At 40.4% G+C, this 16168-nt stretch overlaps 1 protein-coding gene across 2 annotated transcripts; it reads right to left on the reverse strand.

Moving 5' to 3' along the window:
* Positions 1-775: 775 nt before the first annotated feature.
* On the reverse strand, positions 776-15784 carry MYLIP (myosin regulatory light chain interacting protein). Of its 2 annotated transcripts, none has more exons than XM_064665181.1 (7): positions 15539-15784; positions 14302-14492; positions 5731-5916; positions 4816-5013; positions 4321-4485; positions 2496-2916; positions 776-2151 (listed from the first exon to the last, which is right to left on the reverse strand). In XM_064665181.1, the coding sequence occupies exons 1-7, from the start codon at positions 15623-15625 to the stop codon at positions 2062-2064; spliced, it is 1338 nt and encodes a 445-aa protein (XP_064521251.1). In that variant the 5' UTR covers positions 15626-15784; the 3' UTR covers positions 776-2061. The 2 variants fall into 2 exon arrangements, with proteins under 2 accessions (XP_064521251.1, XP_064521260.1); XM_064665190.1 differs by lacking the exon at positions 15539-15784 and adding an exon at positions 14938-14955 and having other exon boundaries at positions 1620-2151.
* Positions 15785-16168: the final 384 nt, after the last annotated feature.

The following is a 16168-nucleotide window of genomic DNA, read 5'->3' on the forward strand; positions in this document are numbered from 1 at the left end:
ATTTAATTAAAAGGACCTGTAGTTCATGCCTGCCTATTTTAACAGCTTGATCATGTTGCATGCTTTAAATCAGATGCCTGCATTAACATCTATTTATATTGATTTACAATCCATTTCAGCCAGCTGCAATAAAATAATGGATTAGATGTTACTAACATAATTTGGTTGTAATCTTGGGATGCAAGGAAGGTTTGCTCAAGCACTGTTGTATGCTGGCACAGGAGCTGGATATGGTCTTCTCTGAACACACTTGCATACCCATTCCTTCCTTGCCAATGATAGGGCACCACCTGGGAATTGTTCAAGCACCATCTCTTCAATAATGTGAAAGTAAGAGTCATAAATTAGCAAATCTGAATAGCTCCAGTCAAGAAAAGACACCAGCACATCTGTAATTAAGAACTTCCTAGAAAAGACTGCTGAAACGCCAACTCTCTAGTCTCAAGCTGCATACTTTCCTTTCTCTCTCAGACCACTGGAATATACCCCATGTATTTGGGGCAGTTTACTGTAGGAAAGTTCTTCACAAAATCAATTCTGAAGGCTATGTCACAGTTGGAATATGTCAGTTGTCTTAAAGTTCGCTGCCTGAACAAACTTGGTTATGCCAGGCTAATTTTCTTCCCTCCCTGGCACATACCTAAGGAAGCTTCATTACACTCTTAGAACATAACATTCAAGACCGTAAATATGAAAATACTTTATGCTGCGTTTTCAGTTCAGTAACACCTCAGATGTATTTCAGAACAAAATTAGTCTTAGCAATAACACAAAGTAGATTTTTATAGTCCTTTATTAATCTGAATATAAAAAAGACAGAAGCTGCCTACGATATAGGACAAAGCTCTTGCTTCATGAGGAAACAAAATTTTCTTTACAAAGTGAAAAAATAAATACCCTCTTAGAGTAAGGTTTATATGCTAATGTGTCATAAAAAAGTAGAGTTTTAATATTTTGACAAAATGTCTGTGCAAAGAAACAGATGCATAAACACACATTACTGCTACATTAAGGCAATATGAAAAGTATAGTCAGAAAATTTCAGTAAAGTGACAGTGTAGTTTTCTAGCTTTGATTAAGCCAGTATTGCACCCAAACATGGTCTCCAGTTCCCTCTGTACCCTGGAGAAGACACTAGGAAACCAGAGCCCAAAATGCCCAAGTAGGGGGGTGGAAATTAAAAACATTTTAGCAGAAAATGACCTATCCCATAAAGATGCTAACTGAAGAAAGCATTTAAAATTATACACAACCCTTATTTTAAAAATTAATGGTACATAGTTTAAAATCAGTCTCCAAAAATAAAGCCAACTTGAAGGGCAGCTGACTGAAGCTCCTGAGACCACCAGCTAAATTGGATGTGGGAAACCTGGGAGTACCCTGCTCACTGAGAGCTGTGAATGAAGTCCCACAACAGTGCTTCCACGTGATGCTGCCAACCACAAAACTTTCCTGATCCACCCTCAAGACTTGGAGATTAACAAACTTGTCCCACCTTTCAAAAGCTATTTTCTCAGAATTGTTTTCTATTTAATAGAATTCTGAGTTAAACACAGCTACTTGATGAAGCCCTATAACTTCAGTTTAAGAACTGACTTTTTAAAAAAGTTCTCTCCTCTTTAAAGCAGTTTACTAAAAGCTGAAGCTATGAGCCATACTAAACTGGTATTTGTAAAAGCTAGTCTTACTATCAAAACAAACGGTGTGACTAAAAGGATTTAGAGCATGTAAAAGAAAAGGCTGCATTGCTTTCACTGGGTACATCTGTATGTGTACACCACATTTCTCCAGGGTTACCTATCTTTGTGGCAACACTGCCGTGCTACAAACTTATGCATCATTCTCCTTTTAAGTAAGGTGAATCAATTACACTTCTGCTCTCAGAAGATGTCCCAAATCATTTTGGACATGCTGAACGAAGAATCTTTATGTTAAAAAATGTAGTATTTTTGCTTTTGATCGTGGATAGGTGCCAGTGATTGCCTTCTTCACAATCAATGGTTGCATTTCGTATTAGTGCAGTTTAAAGAGTACATGATGGGCTTAAAGTGTATACGTAGATCATATCACAGTCAGATTGAGAAGACTGGTGTGGGTTGGCAAGTACACATGCTGGACATGCTCTACATGGGATCTGCAAACAGGACATGACTGGAAAGGAAGAACATTAGGAAGTTAGTTTACTTCATATTTTGAGTCTCTGCACTTACTGGTGACTTCCCTCCATGTACACAATAACAGTACTTTCCACCATCCCATATTTAAGACTGGGTATTGTGAGAAGCATGCAGCTCATTCTTAGCCTCACTGCAAATTATGTTAGCACATCATCCACACATAATGTTCTTTGAAACCAACTTACCACAAACTAAATTTTAAAAATAAGTTTTACTAGAACATCAACATGAACATATTAATCCACGGTCATTAAATATACAAAACCCCAAACCTTCCACATAACTTGGTAACTCATAACTTAATGACATTGCATTTACCTGTAACTGGGAAGCACAGGACTTGCAGCAAACTGTGTGGCCACAGGGACAAAAGGTTGAATTGATCTCCTCTTCACAACATACCATACAAAGCATGGACTCCTTCAGCTTCCGCAGCTTCTCTTGCAGGGCTTTTGTTTGTTGGCAGCTGAGACCCTCACAGTTGTCACAGTTCATGCTGCTTTCTGAAGACTTAAGGGGGGAACTTGGTGGGGTTTGGTCACTTCTTGAAACAAGATCCACAATGCCAGCATTATAAAGAGCTCGCCTTGCATGATCATAAACTTCTTTTGATGTTCTTTTAATGTCAAAGACGTACTTTTTACCAAGATTAATGTTTTCATTCAGAAACAGAGATGCTAGGTGACCCTTTAAGTCTCGACTATACTGCATCATGACAGCACTGGTGACAGTGTCACACCTATAAAGCAATGAGACAAATCCAAAGTTGATTAGTTAATACCAATAAAGCTATCCATACAGTAATTTTTACCAAAGTTGAAGTAACAGCACTGAAATTAAAGCAAATAGAACAGTCAGAGGTAACATTTAAGCTCTTGAATGCTGTTTGCACGACAACTCTACTTTGAAAAGTGCAAAATGAAAATGTGGGAGATACTTCACATCTTCAAGATGTGAAATGTCTGGTAAAATGAGTCAAGTCCATGGAAGGAACTTAAGGTATTACGCTAACATAAACAGCAAAACACTTAATCCACAGTTCAGCTTAGCAATGCCTCTTTCCATGGCAATTTTCAAACACTGCCTTAAAGAATTCCAATTAAGACTCTTTGGCATAACATCTTTCTTTAGAGAGGCTCTCATGGAGTCAAGTAATATTTTTAACCACATTTCCACCCAGTAGTTTACATACTAGTATTATATTATTCTGAAGAGAACCAGTGTGAATGCAGTGTAGAGAATTAAATTAAGGCATATGTATTTGCCACTGAGTATTTTCAGCTCCCCTAACCATGCCTGTCACATACTTCAGTTATACAGTTGAATCTACAGAAGCCTGTTAAGGCATATCACTTTTCTAGGCAACACAGGAAAGAAAACAAACAGAACAGAAGGACTACAGCCTCACAGGGCCTAAGGTCCAAGATCTAAGCTTATGGCCAAGTGCTATTGCCAAACTAAAACTGCTTAAATTAAAATCAGAAACTGTGAAGGACAGCAGAAGTTAAAGCAGAGACACAGATCAAGAAAGTAGTTGAAACTGATACGTGGTAGTTAATTTTAAGAAAACACTGCTAAGTGTCTTTGACAGCCAGTTCTACTGATCAGTGTTGGACATCACAGTAAGAATGAAAGGGGGTTTTAAAAATCAGCATTAACAAATGAATATAGCACCTCTGCCTCAAAGAACAATAGGATACAGCTGTCATGAAACAAAATCCTGGGCATGTGAGCAAGGACAGAGGAACTGTAAGAAGATTTAAATACATGGGATGGGAAGGTGGCATACAGATAACATAACTGGAGGAGCCAAATAAAGGATCTACATATTCTGAATAAAAGGATCTTCTCCATTGCTCTCATTCTCCTTCTTACATAGGGAGAAAACACTGTATGTACTGTTTACGAAGTATCAAGGAACATAAAAAGTTTATATACCCAAGTGCTGTTATTCATAGTGGAAAAATTTTGCTTACTTTCCCAGAAAACAGAAAAACCTGTTCAGCTTCTGGACTTAAGAGGAAAGACAATGAAATTTTGCAGAGTATTTCCAAAGTGCAGTCAGACCACTGGCTCTTTAAGCACTTAGTTCCAACACTGGAGAAGAGCAGTAGCCACAGATGGCTCTAGTGGCAATACTGACCTGTAAAATGCATGTGTCTCTGTAATTGCTCTGTAGAGCCCACTTGCTGCTCTTGTACTGATCATCTTAAACAAGAGAACTACACTATTACCAGACTCCTTGGTAACAGTCAGATATACATTCTTCCCAGACTGAGTTGCCATTTGAACAACAGGATAAGCAATCCTATAAATTAATATTAAAAAAAAAGAAAGGTTATTTAGCTGGTAAGGATAAGGGCATATTCCACAAACTACTACACTGCACTTTTATCAGAAGTTACAATGATTTCTATTGTCAGTAATGCTGGATTGCAGATGCTGCCTCAAAAATACACAAAAATCAAGAGTATTAAGGCCACTTGTTATCTTGATTATAAGCAGGTAGTGTCCTCAGACCCTACATCCCAATAGCCACTTTCAGTAATTCAGAGCAGTTGTGTATTTCTGTAAAACTACAGGCATGCTCAGTACTTCTGCAAAACTGATCATGCAACTGGTTCCACAAAACACATACCTGTTGATTGGACTTAAGTCATCTTTACAGATGGATATGCCTTCAGGTCCAACACCAATAAGCAGTTTTTGCCCTTCACTATCTCTCACTGAGTGCCATTCTACCCCATAGTTCTCCAGTGTTGTAACAATCTGTAGAATCTGGTATTCAGCAGATGCTTGACTTAGACCTTCTAGCTCTTTGTGCTTTGCAATAATGCTGTTGATAAAAAGATTAAGAACAGGTGATATAACTCAATTATGTGCTGTTACTGTCAGCAGCTTGCTTTAACATGGGTTTTTAGATGACCTAGTTGAACAGATTATTAAATGCTCCTGACCTGCTTTAGCTGCCTATAGATTTCCAGTAATTGTGAACTGGAAATAGTTGAGAATTACCAAAACATCCTGAGGATGCCTTAGAAATGGAAGAGCTACATGTAATCAAGGCTTTCCAATGAACACCACAACCCCCAACATATTTCCCCAAACCACCACTAAGTTCATAACTAAAAAAAACTACACACAAGTAGGACACAAAGTTTCCTGATAGTCAGGAATTGAGCTACGGAAGGTACCAGAGAATTTTGTTCACATCTCAGAGTAACAGGTACTAAGCCAGATAAATTCTTGCTACTTTCATTTACCAGTGTAGGTCTAAGATATATTTACAATTTATTCACCCTGCTCCAGGTGCTTAGATACCTGTGTTTCCCCAAGTACTAGAGTTTGGGCAGCTTTTCCTTTTCACAAAAGAAGAAAAAACCCCTTGTAATTGAGTTTAAAAATTAATTGAAATCAGAACATCAAATTCAGGTTATATTTTGATCTCCCAAACTATCTAAATTGTTTTACACTATAGCACCAGTAATTAAGGGCATAAAATCTTCTGCTGTTGATCTCCAAAAAGGAGTCAGTATCATTGTGCTCTTTTTACCTCTCCAAAATGGTAGTGGTGAGCTCTTTTGCACACAACTCTTCATAATTGTACTTGGCAGTGTTCTGGTTATAATCTCCAAACTTCATCTGTGCCAACAAAGCACTAAGTTCAATTGCATGCTCTGAAGAACACTGAAGATTACCAGAGAGAAGATCTTCTTTTATATGCAAGAAAAACATATGCCTGCAATGGAATCAGAAACATTTGCTTACACAAACTGTTAGATGATGTTTGTAATCAAGACATATCAAATAACATATTAGATATATTTGGGAACCTTTAGTTTGGTAATCAAGAATTTGTGATGATTGTACCAAATAGAGGAAGTCTGGCACAAGTGAAAGAAAAAGGTCTCCATCTTATTATTCACTTACCCTTAAACACAAGGCTACAACTGAAGATGGTAATTATCTAAAAGTACTACTAAAAGAAATGAGCATTTTAATCATGTTCTTAAGAATGAGGACTGCTTTAACTCCTAATGCCACTTAGTCATTTCAATTTAGTGAACAAAATATCAATGAAATATTTGAATTAGTTTCCTATGTTTAAATTTTTGGTTGCCATTTACAAGTTATCCTGCAGTTCACAAAAGCAAATTTGGGAAGAACAGCTCAAACAGCATACACACTTCTGTCATGCAACAGGAGAAGCCATACTTTCTCTACACAGGGGAAATGCCTTTGCCACTACATTTAAGGGAAGATGAGACATGATTAACAGAACCACTTGAGACACCTGAAAAGGCATTGTGGAACAAAATACAAAAACATCTTCTGTGTAAGCATTTGTCACACCAACCTTTACACCTGGGGCCAAGGCAGATTCAACAATTTGCTGAGAATTCACAATGTTGCTCTTAACTGTCTAATAAGTCAGTTAACAGACAAATGAACACTTTCACCAACATTAACAGCAGAATGTTAGTTTCCCCTATAGGCTACTTTAACTTCTACAGAATCACCCTTTTCTCCCCTCAGGGGACAAAATATAAATGTCTTACCATTTGTTCTTAAGACTCCACATATTTATGGAAACCAGATGCAGAATTACATATCACAGTTACGAATCACTAAAAAACTATTTCTATAAATTAAGCCTAGCACCCACAGTGATGTGTCTTGGCTTCCACCAGAATGGGACATTTACTTCTCTAAAATTAATTGTGATCTACTTTTAAGAAAAGCTGTACTGAGTCACTCATCACTGATGCTGAAGATGCTAGTAAATGATTAGCTTTCCTTCCAAGGGGAATTGGATGATATCTTACATATATTCTGTTGCAGCATTCTAACATTATTTTTTCAGCACTATGAGCAATTACAGAACTTGCAAAATTCATGTTCATTCATTCTTAGCTCTACCATGGTAAATGTTGCAACCAAGAAGACAGCAGCCCAAAAGATGCCCCATTATCCCCTAAGTTGCCCTACAATCCATTTCCTGCAACAAGTCACAGCTCCAACACCTCCCTTTGCAAGCTATTTGAGGCATGCTAGAGTATCACTGCAGTTGTGACACAAATGCTTAATTGCATTGCTCTGATGTCTAGACATCAAGAGTTCTTGATCTTGTCTAGACATCAAGAGTTCTTCAGCAGTGTTGAGGGGGGGCTGGTGCAAGCCAATATCCTCATGCTGTGCAGGATACAAGTTTAGGTGGCAAGAGGACCAGAACTTCAGGCAGTAGTGCTGTCTCCACTGTTAGCAGGTTATTCCTTGTTAGGGCTCTTTTTTCCAAGCAAACCTCAAACTTCTGCTCCGATCCCTTTCTCCTACCTTGCTGATTCATAGCTCTTTCAGCCTGGGTCGCAGAAACACATATCTGTGGCCTTGTAAAATATTTGGGTTGTACAGACTCCTTTTGGGGCTTAGTCCATAAACCCAAAGTATTTGATAAATTACTAAAACATTATGGCCAAAATAAATTCAATAGTAGGCATTTCCCTGACTCCAATCAAAGTTGCAGCACTTCATAAAATAAACAGCTTCTCATGCACTCAATCCTCTGACAACATCAAGATAGGATTTTCAGTTGTTTTAACTAAGTACTAATTACAAATATAGTATTTTAAAGAAAGATCTGACAATTTTATTCTCATTAGCTGAAACACAGTTACAACTACCACACCTAAATGCTTGTATCTTCAGGTTTTTTTATGCATATGACAGCACTGCCTACACAGGGGAAAATCAAGAGTTCTTCCCTTGCTGGGAAGACCTTAATGACATCACAGGGGAAGATGAAAAACAAAATATCGCTCCTGCAAATACAGATACATTACAGAAACAGCTACATCAGATGCATGGCTTGTCACATTCCATTACTAAAAAGCCAGCAATGGCATAGGAAGACAAATGAGTTTAAGGCAAATGTGAAATAGCATCACATTAGCTAATGTGTGGTAACTTCACATAACTGGCTTATATCACACAAGGGAAAACATCGCACAGAGACTCAGCTACTTTGTATTTTTCTGATAAATGAAACAAAGTTGCAGCACATATAAACAACAGTTATTGCAAAGTAACTAAAGCTGTGCAAATTCATGTCCCAGTTTACACTATGATAAGCTATTTTATTACATCAGAGAAAACAGACAAAACCACCTGTATTTAACAGTCCATCTCACAAAGTCATTGGTCTGCACCTAAATAACCTAAACTGCACCCATAACAAGTCAGTGAAAGACGTCATACTGATCTGCAACAGCAGCTGCCCTGAAGTTCAGGCAGCAAATTTGCTGCTGGTTTTTTTTTTTTTTTCATTTTAAGTCCTTAAGTGTGTTTGATGAAGGAAAGACATCTAGAAATTGCAGGACAGCAAGGGTTGCACACATTTTATGCATCTGAAAAAGTGATTTGATTAGCCCATCCAACCATACTCAGATTGCACTGCTCCAAAGTAATATTAATGTCCCTTGTAAAGTCACCCCCCAATCAAAGGTTCTAAACATGACACTAGCCAGAATATGATTATAAAAGCAGATTGTCTTTTCCTTTTTACACAAAAGTGAACAGTGGTTTTTGATCCTTAAAGGCATAAGAATGTGGTTTTATTGCTAAATATAGTCAAGCAAAACTAAAGCATTAGAAGCCTTGAGGCAGTTCCCTATCTAATTCTGCAAATTCTAAAGGACCCAACAGGTTGTCTGTAGAAAACCTGGTTGTATTACAGATTCTATTAGTTACACAGAAAGTATCTATGTAAGTTTTTGTAGATTAGATAGATTGTGACCTAATCTACCATCCCTCCTCTCTCCTGGAATCTCTAGGTACAATAAAAAAAATTGTTAAAGCTTCTTCTACCTCTAAAAGTAGTCAGGTTATGCAGTAAGAGGATATTTATTTTTTCAAGGAATTATTTCAGCACTAATATTTTATACTTAGTGGAATTTTTATCTAGCAAGCTTTAGAAAAATGAACTGTGAAAATTGAACTGTTTTTAAGTTCTCTAAGGTTAAATTTCCAACATTGCTGGTAAAATGCCTTAGTTTGTCCACCATATAAGAAACTAAACATTTTTGTTTGTTTCTGCATCATTCACCACTTCAGTTACATGATACATTAATATTACCTGTTATAAATTTGAGAAGTAACTCAAGTCACACAAGAGGTATGTGTCCTACCTCACCTCCCAAGCTCCAACATTCTCTTAGCACATTCTGCAGCTTCTTACTACTCTTGCCAAAGCTTCATTTAATCTTTATATCTTTCACAACTCTGAACTTTGCCCATCAATTGTTGTGGCTCCTAGTCATCCTAACACCTACCAGGCATATTGGGACATTGAACAACTAGTGGCAGCTTTAAGGACAAACAGAACTTTCCATTGCATTTGCAGCCCAAGTTCTCTACAGGTGACAGCATTAGTACAAAAGACAGTCTTTATCACTTCAAATAGTCTTACCTTCCCCTCTAAACTTCATGGTACCTAGATGTACCTGTGTATTCAACTTAGCTGTCAGTGGAAAAAGTGACAAAGCCCAATCCTTTACCAAAAGAAGTATCTGCATATGACTAACGATTCCTAAACTAGAAGCATAACCAAAAGACCTCATTCTCTTCCTAGACTACTGGCAAGAATCTTAGCATATATCCCAAGGAACTGCCTGTTCTCTTCGGGGTATGACACTACTTACCACAGGTTAAGGGTCTTTTCTACTGTGAAGTAAATTTACAACTCTGTTATCTATAGGAATCAAAATTAAGAAGCATAATTATTCTCCCTAAAAATATATTGATAAAGATCTCAAAATCTATAGAATATAATTCTGTTTTTAAAAGCAGATGTAAGACCACCCCACACGAGAAAGCAAAGTGTACAATTATGCTCCTCAGTATCTTTGTTCTTATTTGCTCTCAGCAGAGTGGGTGAAAGGTTACCAACTGCAATTCAACTTTGATTTCAACAAACAGATCCATTAAATTCACCCTGTCTATTACAACAGACTTTTAATGCATTGGAACAAATATGTCACTGCTGCTCTGGTTAGCCAATGCTATAGGATAACAGAATGTTTTTCCTCATTTTCTACCTACTGTATGTATCTGACCGCTCAACATATTTTACAAGCCAGTTCTTGATTTCAACTACTTCATCAATACAACTGGATAACACTGCAAAATATTTTGTAAATATAATTCAAATACTGCCAAACATCACACACCCTTTAACAGTCTTCACAACAACAATTACCACCTTCAAGGCTGGAAAACTACAGCTCTTTTGAATGCTTTGTAATACTATGTGGCTTGCTTGAATTTGATATGTTACTTTAAATTGTCGTGGCTTACATATGAATATTTGATTTTCAGTCGTACTACACAAGACAAATAACTTTGCCCATTTTGATGTACATTTGGGTAAACTTTACAATGCTCGAAAAAATCATTCACTTGAAAAATTTTCTTTTTTGCAATCGCCACGAGGTTGACTTTATCCTGCCAGACCTAGAACAACCCGTCCTTCCGGATGGGTGCTGTGCACAATTCGCCTCTTGCACGGCCTAGGGAAACACTCCCACTGTTAAAAGGTGGATGCAAATTTCAAGACTCCTCTGATCCTCTTTGCACAAAATGCTCGCGGCCGGAGCCGCAGAGCTTTCTGCCCCGCGACAGTAGTGCAAAGCCCAGGCCGGCGCCACCGGTTCGCCCGACTCCGGAGCTGCCGCGGGCCGGGGCTACTCCCAGTCACTGACCCGGAGCTGCAACCCCAGGAGCGCTGCGGCACCCCCGGGAGTGCCCCGCAACCGGCGCGGCAGGGCCGGCACTGCTGCCAAGCATCTCACCCACCCTCAGTCAAAAAGTCTCCTGAAAATTCCGATTAGTGAAGTATAATCCTTTCTCTAAGCCCCAACTCTTTACGGCAATTCAACACTTCATAACAGTTGATACGTGAACCACCCACAAATCATTCAATAAAAGAAGTGAAAAGCAGGAGGGTTTTTCCTAGCTGTTGCACGACCTATCAAAAAAAAAACAGAAAATGGTGAAAAAAACAAAACGTGACACAAGCCAGAGCTTATGATCTCAATCGTGGACTATCACATGTATCTTTAAGCAAAGAGCAGTCCTTTTCAAGCCAATGTGATTTTCCATTCAAAGGAAAATTCATAGATATTCAAACTTCTCTGTAGCAGCACACTGTTCACATTTCAGACTTGTTTGTAAAACTCTGACAGCAGCAGATTAAATTTGAGTGACATTCTTGCAGCACTTTCATTCCATTGAAAACAATTCTAAGCTATGAAATCATGTGGTGAAATTCAGTACCAGGCAGTCAAATAAAAAATTAGATATTGTGATCCAAAGAATAGAAATAAACTGCTTTTAGCCCTGTAGAAGGAAAAAAAGTGTAGTAAGAAAGTTTTTCCATGCAATTCCCCAATTCCCAAAGTGATAAGTAAAGGTGGTTTGTTGCCATAGTGGTCAGAGGTACAATTATAACCCGCTCTGCCTTTGAGACAAGACTGCTCCCTTGCATAAGAAGATTAAAATGCATGAGGCTATGATCTTCCACTGGCTGACTAAAGATAACAGAAGCAGAGGTTGATGTTCAGTTGCCAGATCAGCTTTCACAGCATGTAGAAACCTGAATATTAAATTGCTACAAACAAACATACACCTGAGTTTTAAATCGAAGTGCACAGCAAGAATCTCTAATGAAGCAATGCAACTGGGATTGGCAAAGCTTCCAAAGTATATAGAAAAGACCTTGTAACAACTCAGTCACAACACTTGCTATTATAATCATGATGAGGTATATCAACAAAATTTAGAATTACTTGCAGCTTCCCAGATTTCAAAAGCAGTCTCAACACGCATCTAATTTATGTGTAAAAACCGCATCAGAGGCAGCAAGCAAAAGACTGGAAGACTTCCCCACTGTTCTTCACACACAGGACCAGAAGGCAACAGCTCTGCCAGAAACCACCCTTACATCAGATGTGGACACAACTGCTAAAGGAAACCAAGGATACTCATCACTTTCTTCCTCAGCCAGCCCACTGACTTTGTAGGTAAAGGAAAGAAACAAGGTGTCAGTGGTAACTGTGCAGCTAATCCTTACAATTCTATGTTTATTGATTTTTAAGTTCTGCAACAGGTTTAACAAGTTTTGCATCTTCTCCTTGATACCAAACATGCTTACACACAAACTAAGTATGAATTCAGTTAGATGTGTATGTAAATCCTCAAGCAGATCTGAGTAGAAAAAGAGTAAATCTACTGAAACTCAGTATCAACAATACGGGAATAGACATTAACCACAGGTACTGGAATTCTAGGTCTGCTACTTGTAGACTACTGGGCATACACAATTAAAAGGCAATTATTGCAAGCTGATGTACAACTTGTATTTTTTTTATAATATAGGTCTTTTGATGACTGAGACTCAATTTTAAAATTTGTTGCTAAAAGTATTAGTTTCAGAACAGTCATAATTAATACATAAAAGAAAGCTTGTCCCACCTACATCTTTTCAAAGTCATCTTTACAGTCGAGAAATACCTGCTACTTTGATATAGGTTACATTTTAGCTCCACAACCCAGTCTTTGAGGCCCTTGGGGCATGTTTCATCAGTTCAAGCTCTCTATTAACTTGCACCACCTGCCAAGTCTCGCATTGACAGTGTTGAAGGCAGGAACACAGATGTCTGTAAAAACCTCGTAAAGCTGAGCAAGCATTCATCAATGATAGCATAAACCCACCAGTTTTGGGTTTCCTCAGATTTTCACCCTGATTCGTTCTGAGTGGAGGCACATCTGACACGCTCAGGGTAACCTCTTCCACCTCATCAGGTATGAAGTTGTGTGGCTCCTTTTGTTCTACATAAAAACCCTTTGTTATTTGGATTTATACTTACTGAGAATATTTAAATAGGAGGACAAGTTTCTTTAAGGAAAAATACTCAAAAAGAGCCCAAAGATATGCCATGGATAGTAGAATTTATTTTTTCAAAATAAGGTACATTAAAACTGGAATTTAGCCTGACTTCATTTGCCTAACTGAAGCTATTATACAGGACAACGATGGTCTAACAGCATAGCATTCTGAAAATTTCAAGTAGATTGATGACCTGAAACCACTGCTCCACCAAAGCCTCTACCCTGCACATTAGATCAAAAAATAAAGCAATACATGCATGTTTCTAACTCAAAACCTTTTTCCTATGAAATAAACACCAAATAAGACTGTCAGCATCTGACCAAACTCCTTAGACAAACATTCTGTGCAGAACCACCATGTTGTTTTCATGGTCTTAATTCTGAAAGTATTAAGTTTAGGTTTCTGAAAGAACTAAGTTAAGGTGAGTAGTGAAAAAATGTGTTTGGCACTATCATACACACACTAGATTTCAATTGGCCCAATTTAAACTAACTGTACTACCAAAAGCTAACTAGAAAAATTATTTGTACTAAATACATATATGCACAGCTTTCTTTAAAGCTAATTCAACTGCAGTTCATGTGGTAATCAAACTCAAGGAGTAAAAGCGAGTATTCACTACCAATCTTAGAAAACTAATTTACTAACAGTATAACAATTTAGTTAAGAGGTCTGGCCACAGCAGAAGTGAAACAGCTGTTTCTTTTGTAGCCTCTAAGGGCCTGTAGCTATTTGAAAGTTACTGTAACATAATACCAGACAAAAAGGAATTCAGCAAGTTTTTTGCTCTCTGGGAGGAATTGTTTCCTGCCTTTCTGTACCAGCAGTTCAGAATGACCTAGAGTAACACCACAGAACAGGGGTTACTATCGGACACACAAATACCATATAAAAAGTCTGCTACTGGTAGCTTAGTTTCTTCCACTTCCAGCACTGAATGCTCACAAAATTACCCACAGTCATTACTTACTGGTAGCTACACAATACTTAGTGTTATAAGTTTAATTATTTAAAAAACAAAACAAAACACAACACTAAGATTTTAAAACTACACAGAAAAGTCAAGCAAAATTACTAGAAGATAAAAACCATAAAACCACTGTGCAATCACTTTCATAAGTTACAGAAATCGAAAACAAAGTGTTACATTAAATCTACTTACAACCATATTTAACTTACCTTGTCTGTTCCTGTAAAATAAGATGTGGCTCAACAAAAAACTTGACTCTCAATTTCAATCGATAAGGGGCTAAACCATCCATCTGCTGGGAGATCCTGTTCCTCAGATTCAGCCATAGATTCTCCCCTTTGCTGCCAGTGAACTGCAGTCCAAAATAATCAACTTCTATAATCCCCAACCTTCTGCAAACCTGAAAGAACGAGCTTCTTTATAATAAGGCTACAACATAACGATGAAAAATAACACCCGAAGTGCTGTTTCAGACTGCTCACTTAAAACACACACACACACAAAAATCCTGCTGTCAGCACGTTCATACAAAGGATTACTTAATTACTGGATTTTAGGTTGCATACAAAACATCACGGAGAGAAACACTAAGCATAAACTAGGAATTTCATGGTCAAATTTCACCCCAAGGACAGGCACTTCAGAGGACCAGCAGATTTCCAAAAGAGGAGAGTATCGGCTGTTCAACCTCTCAGCCAGTAGCACTTTCTGGGCACGAAGGAGTGAAAAAGTACAGCCACCAACAAGTTTTATTTAGATGCCACCAGCAGACCGGACTCCCGCGTCTGGATCTCTCCAGCATCTCCAAGGCCACCCCCGCTGGCGACGGAAGGGCGAGAAGGCACCTGGACAGCAGCTCTGGCCTGCTAGGTCCCGGACACGGAGAGTTGGATGCAAAGGGTGCTGCATCCCCCGCCTCGGGTCCCACTCGTGCTCCCTCCCTGAGAACACTTCCAGCGGGATGCAGCGGTGGGGCCCGGGCCTGCGCTTCCCACGGCAGAGGGACCAGCGAGCCCCGAGGCGGGGGATGCAGCATCCCCTTCATCCAACATGAAGAGAGAGGTTGGGGAAAAAAGGAAAATAAAAAATAAAATAAGATTAAAAAGAAAAAAAAAAAACACAAACAAATAAACGAAAAAAACCCCCACCAAAACAGAAAACCAGAAGGGAAGCGGGGAGACTGCGGCGCTCGGCGCTCCCCGCCCCCACCGCCGGCGCGGCGGCCGCCCCCGCACGGCCCAGCCCAGCCCCGCGCCACCGCCGCCCCGCACCGCCCGCCCGAACCCCACCGCGGGCGCGGCGCCTCGGCACCGGGGCGGCGGGCTGGCAACGGGGACACACGCGCCTGTGGGGCACCAGCGCTCCACGCTGCCCAGCGGCCACCACTACACCCACCACAGCCCCCCTCCCCGAGCCCTGGCGCCCCGGCGGCCAGAAAACCCTCACCTGGTTGAGGCAGTCCTCGCCGTTGGCTTTCGCCTCCACTTCCACTTCCATCACCACCGCGTCCGGCCTGGTCACATAGCACAGCATGGCTGGGGACAGTCAGAGCCGCCGCTGCCACGGACACCGGAGGAGCGGCCGCTGCCGTCGCTGTCGCTCCGGGCTGAGCCCCGCTCTCGTCCCAGCCGCCGCCCACGCCCGCCACAGCCCGTCGCGCCCACACCGCCTGCGCTCTGCCAGCGCCGCTCCCTCCTTATGTAGCCTCTGCCCGGCCCGCCCCTCCCCGGCCCGCACCTGCGGGCCAATCGCGAGGCTCTGCTCATGGCTGCGGCCGCCGCCGCCACCAATGAGCGCCGCCGCCCCCGGGAGGGCGGCCGTTGTCCGCGCTCTCTGGCGCCCCCCGCCGTGCCCGCCGAGGCCCGGCCGCTTGGTGGACCCGGCACGCGGGGTCTTGGTCCGGCCCAGCGCCTCCACGTTGCCGTCACCGCCCTCAGCCGCCACGGCCCGGAGCGTCTCACCTCGGAATTACGTCCGCTTAAATCAAAGCCATGTGCGTTCTTCCAAGAGCGGGTGGAGGCCAAGCCCACTGGGCAGGGACAGCCTGCGAAACTAATGTGAGAGTGAACATTTGTG

Source organism: Pseudopipra pipra, chromosome 1 (assembly GCF_036250125.1).
Source record: "Pseudopipra pipra isolate bDixPip1 chromosome 1, bDixPip1.hap1, whole genome shotgun sequence".
Classification (NCBI taxonomy): Eukaryota; Metazoa; Chordata; class Aves; order Passeriformes; family Pipridae; genus Pseudopipra; species Pseudopipra pipra.

Bases quoted from the DNA above. Each gene is read 5' to 3' on its own strand.
- MYLIP (XM_064665181.1), bottom strand. From the start codon at position 15,625: ATGCTGTGCTATGTGACCAGGCCGGACGCGGTGGTGATGGAAGTGGAA. The intron at 5,014-5,730 runs GTAAAAAGAGCA...TTTTATCAACAG, and splicing joins ACCACTACCATTTTGGAGAG to CATTATTGCAAAGCACAAAG. The intron at 2,152-2,495 runs GTAAATGCAATG...CTTCCTTTCCAG, and splicing joins CCTGTGCTTCCCAGTTACAG to TCATGTCCTGTTTGCAGATC.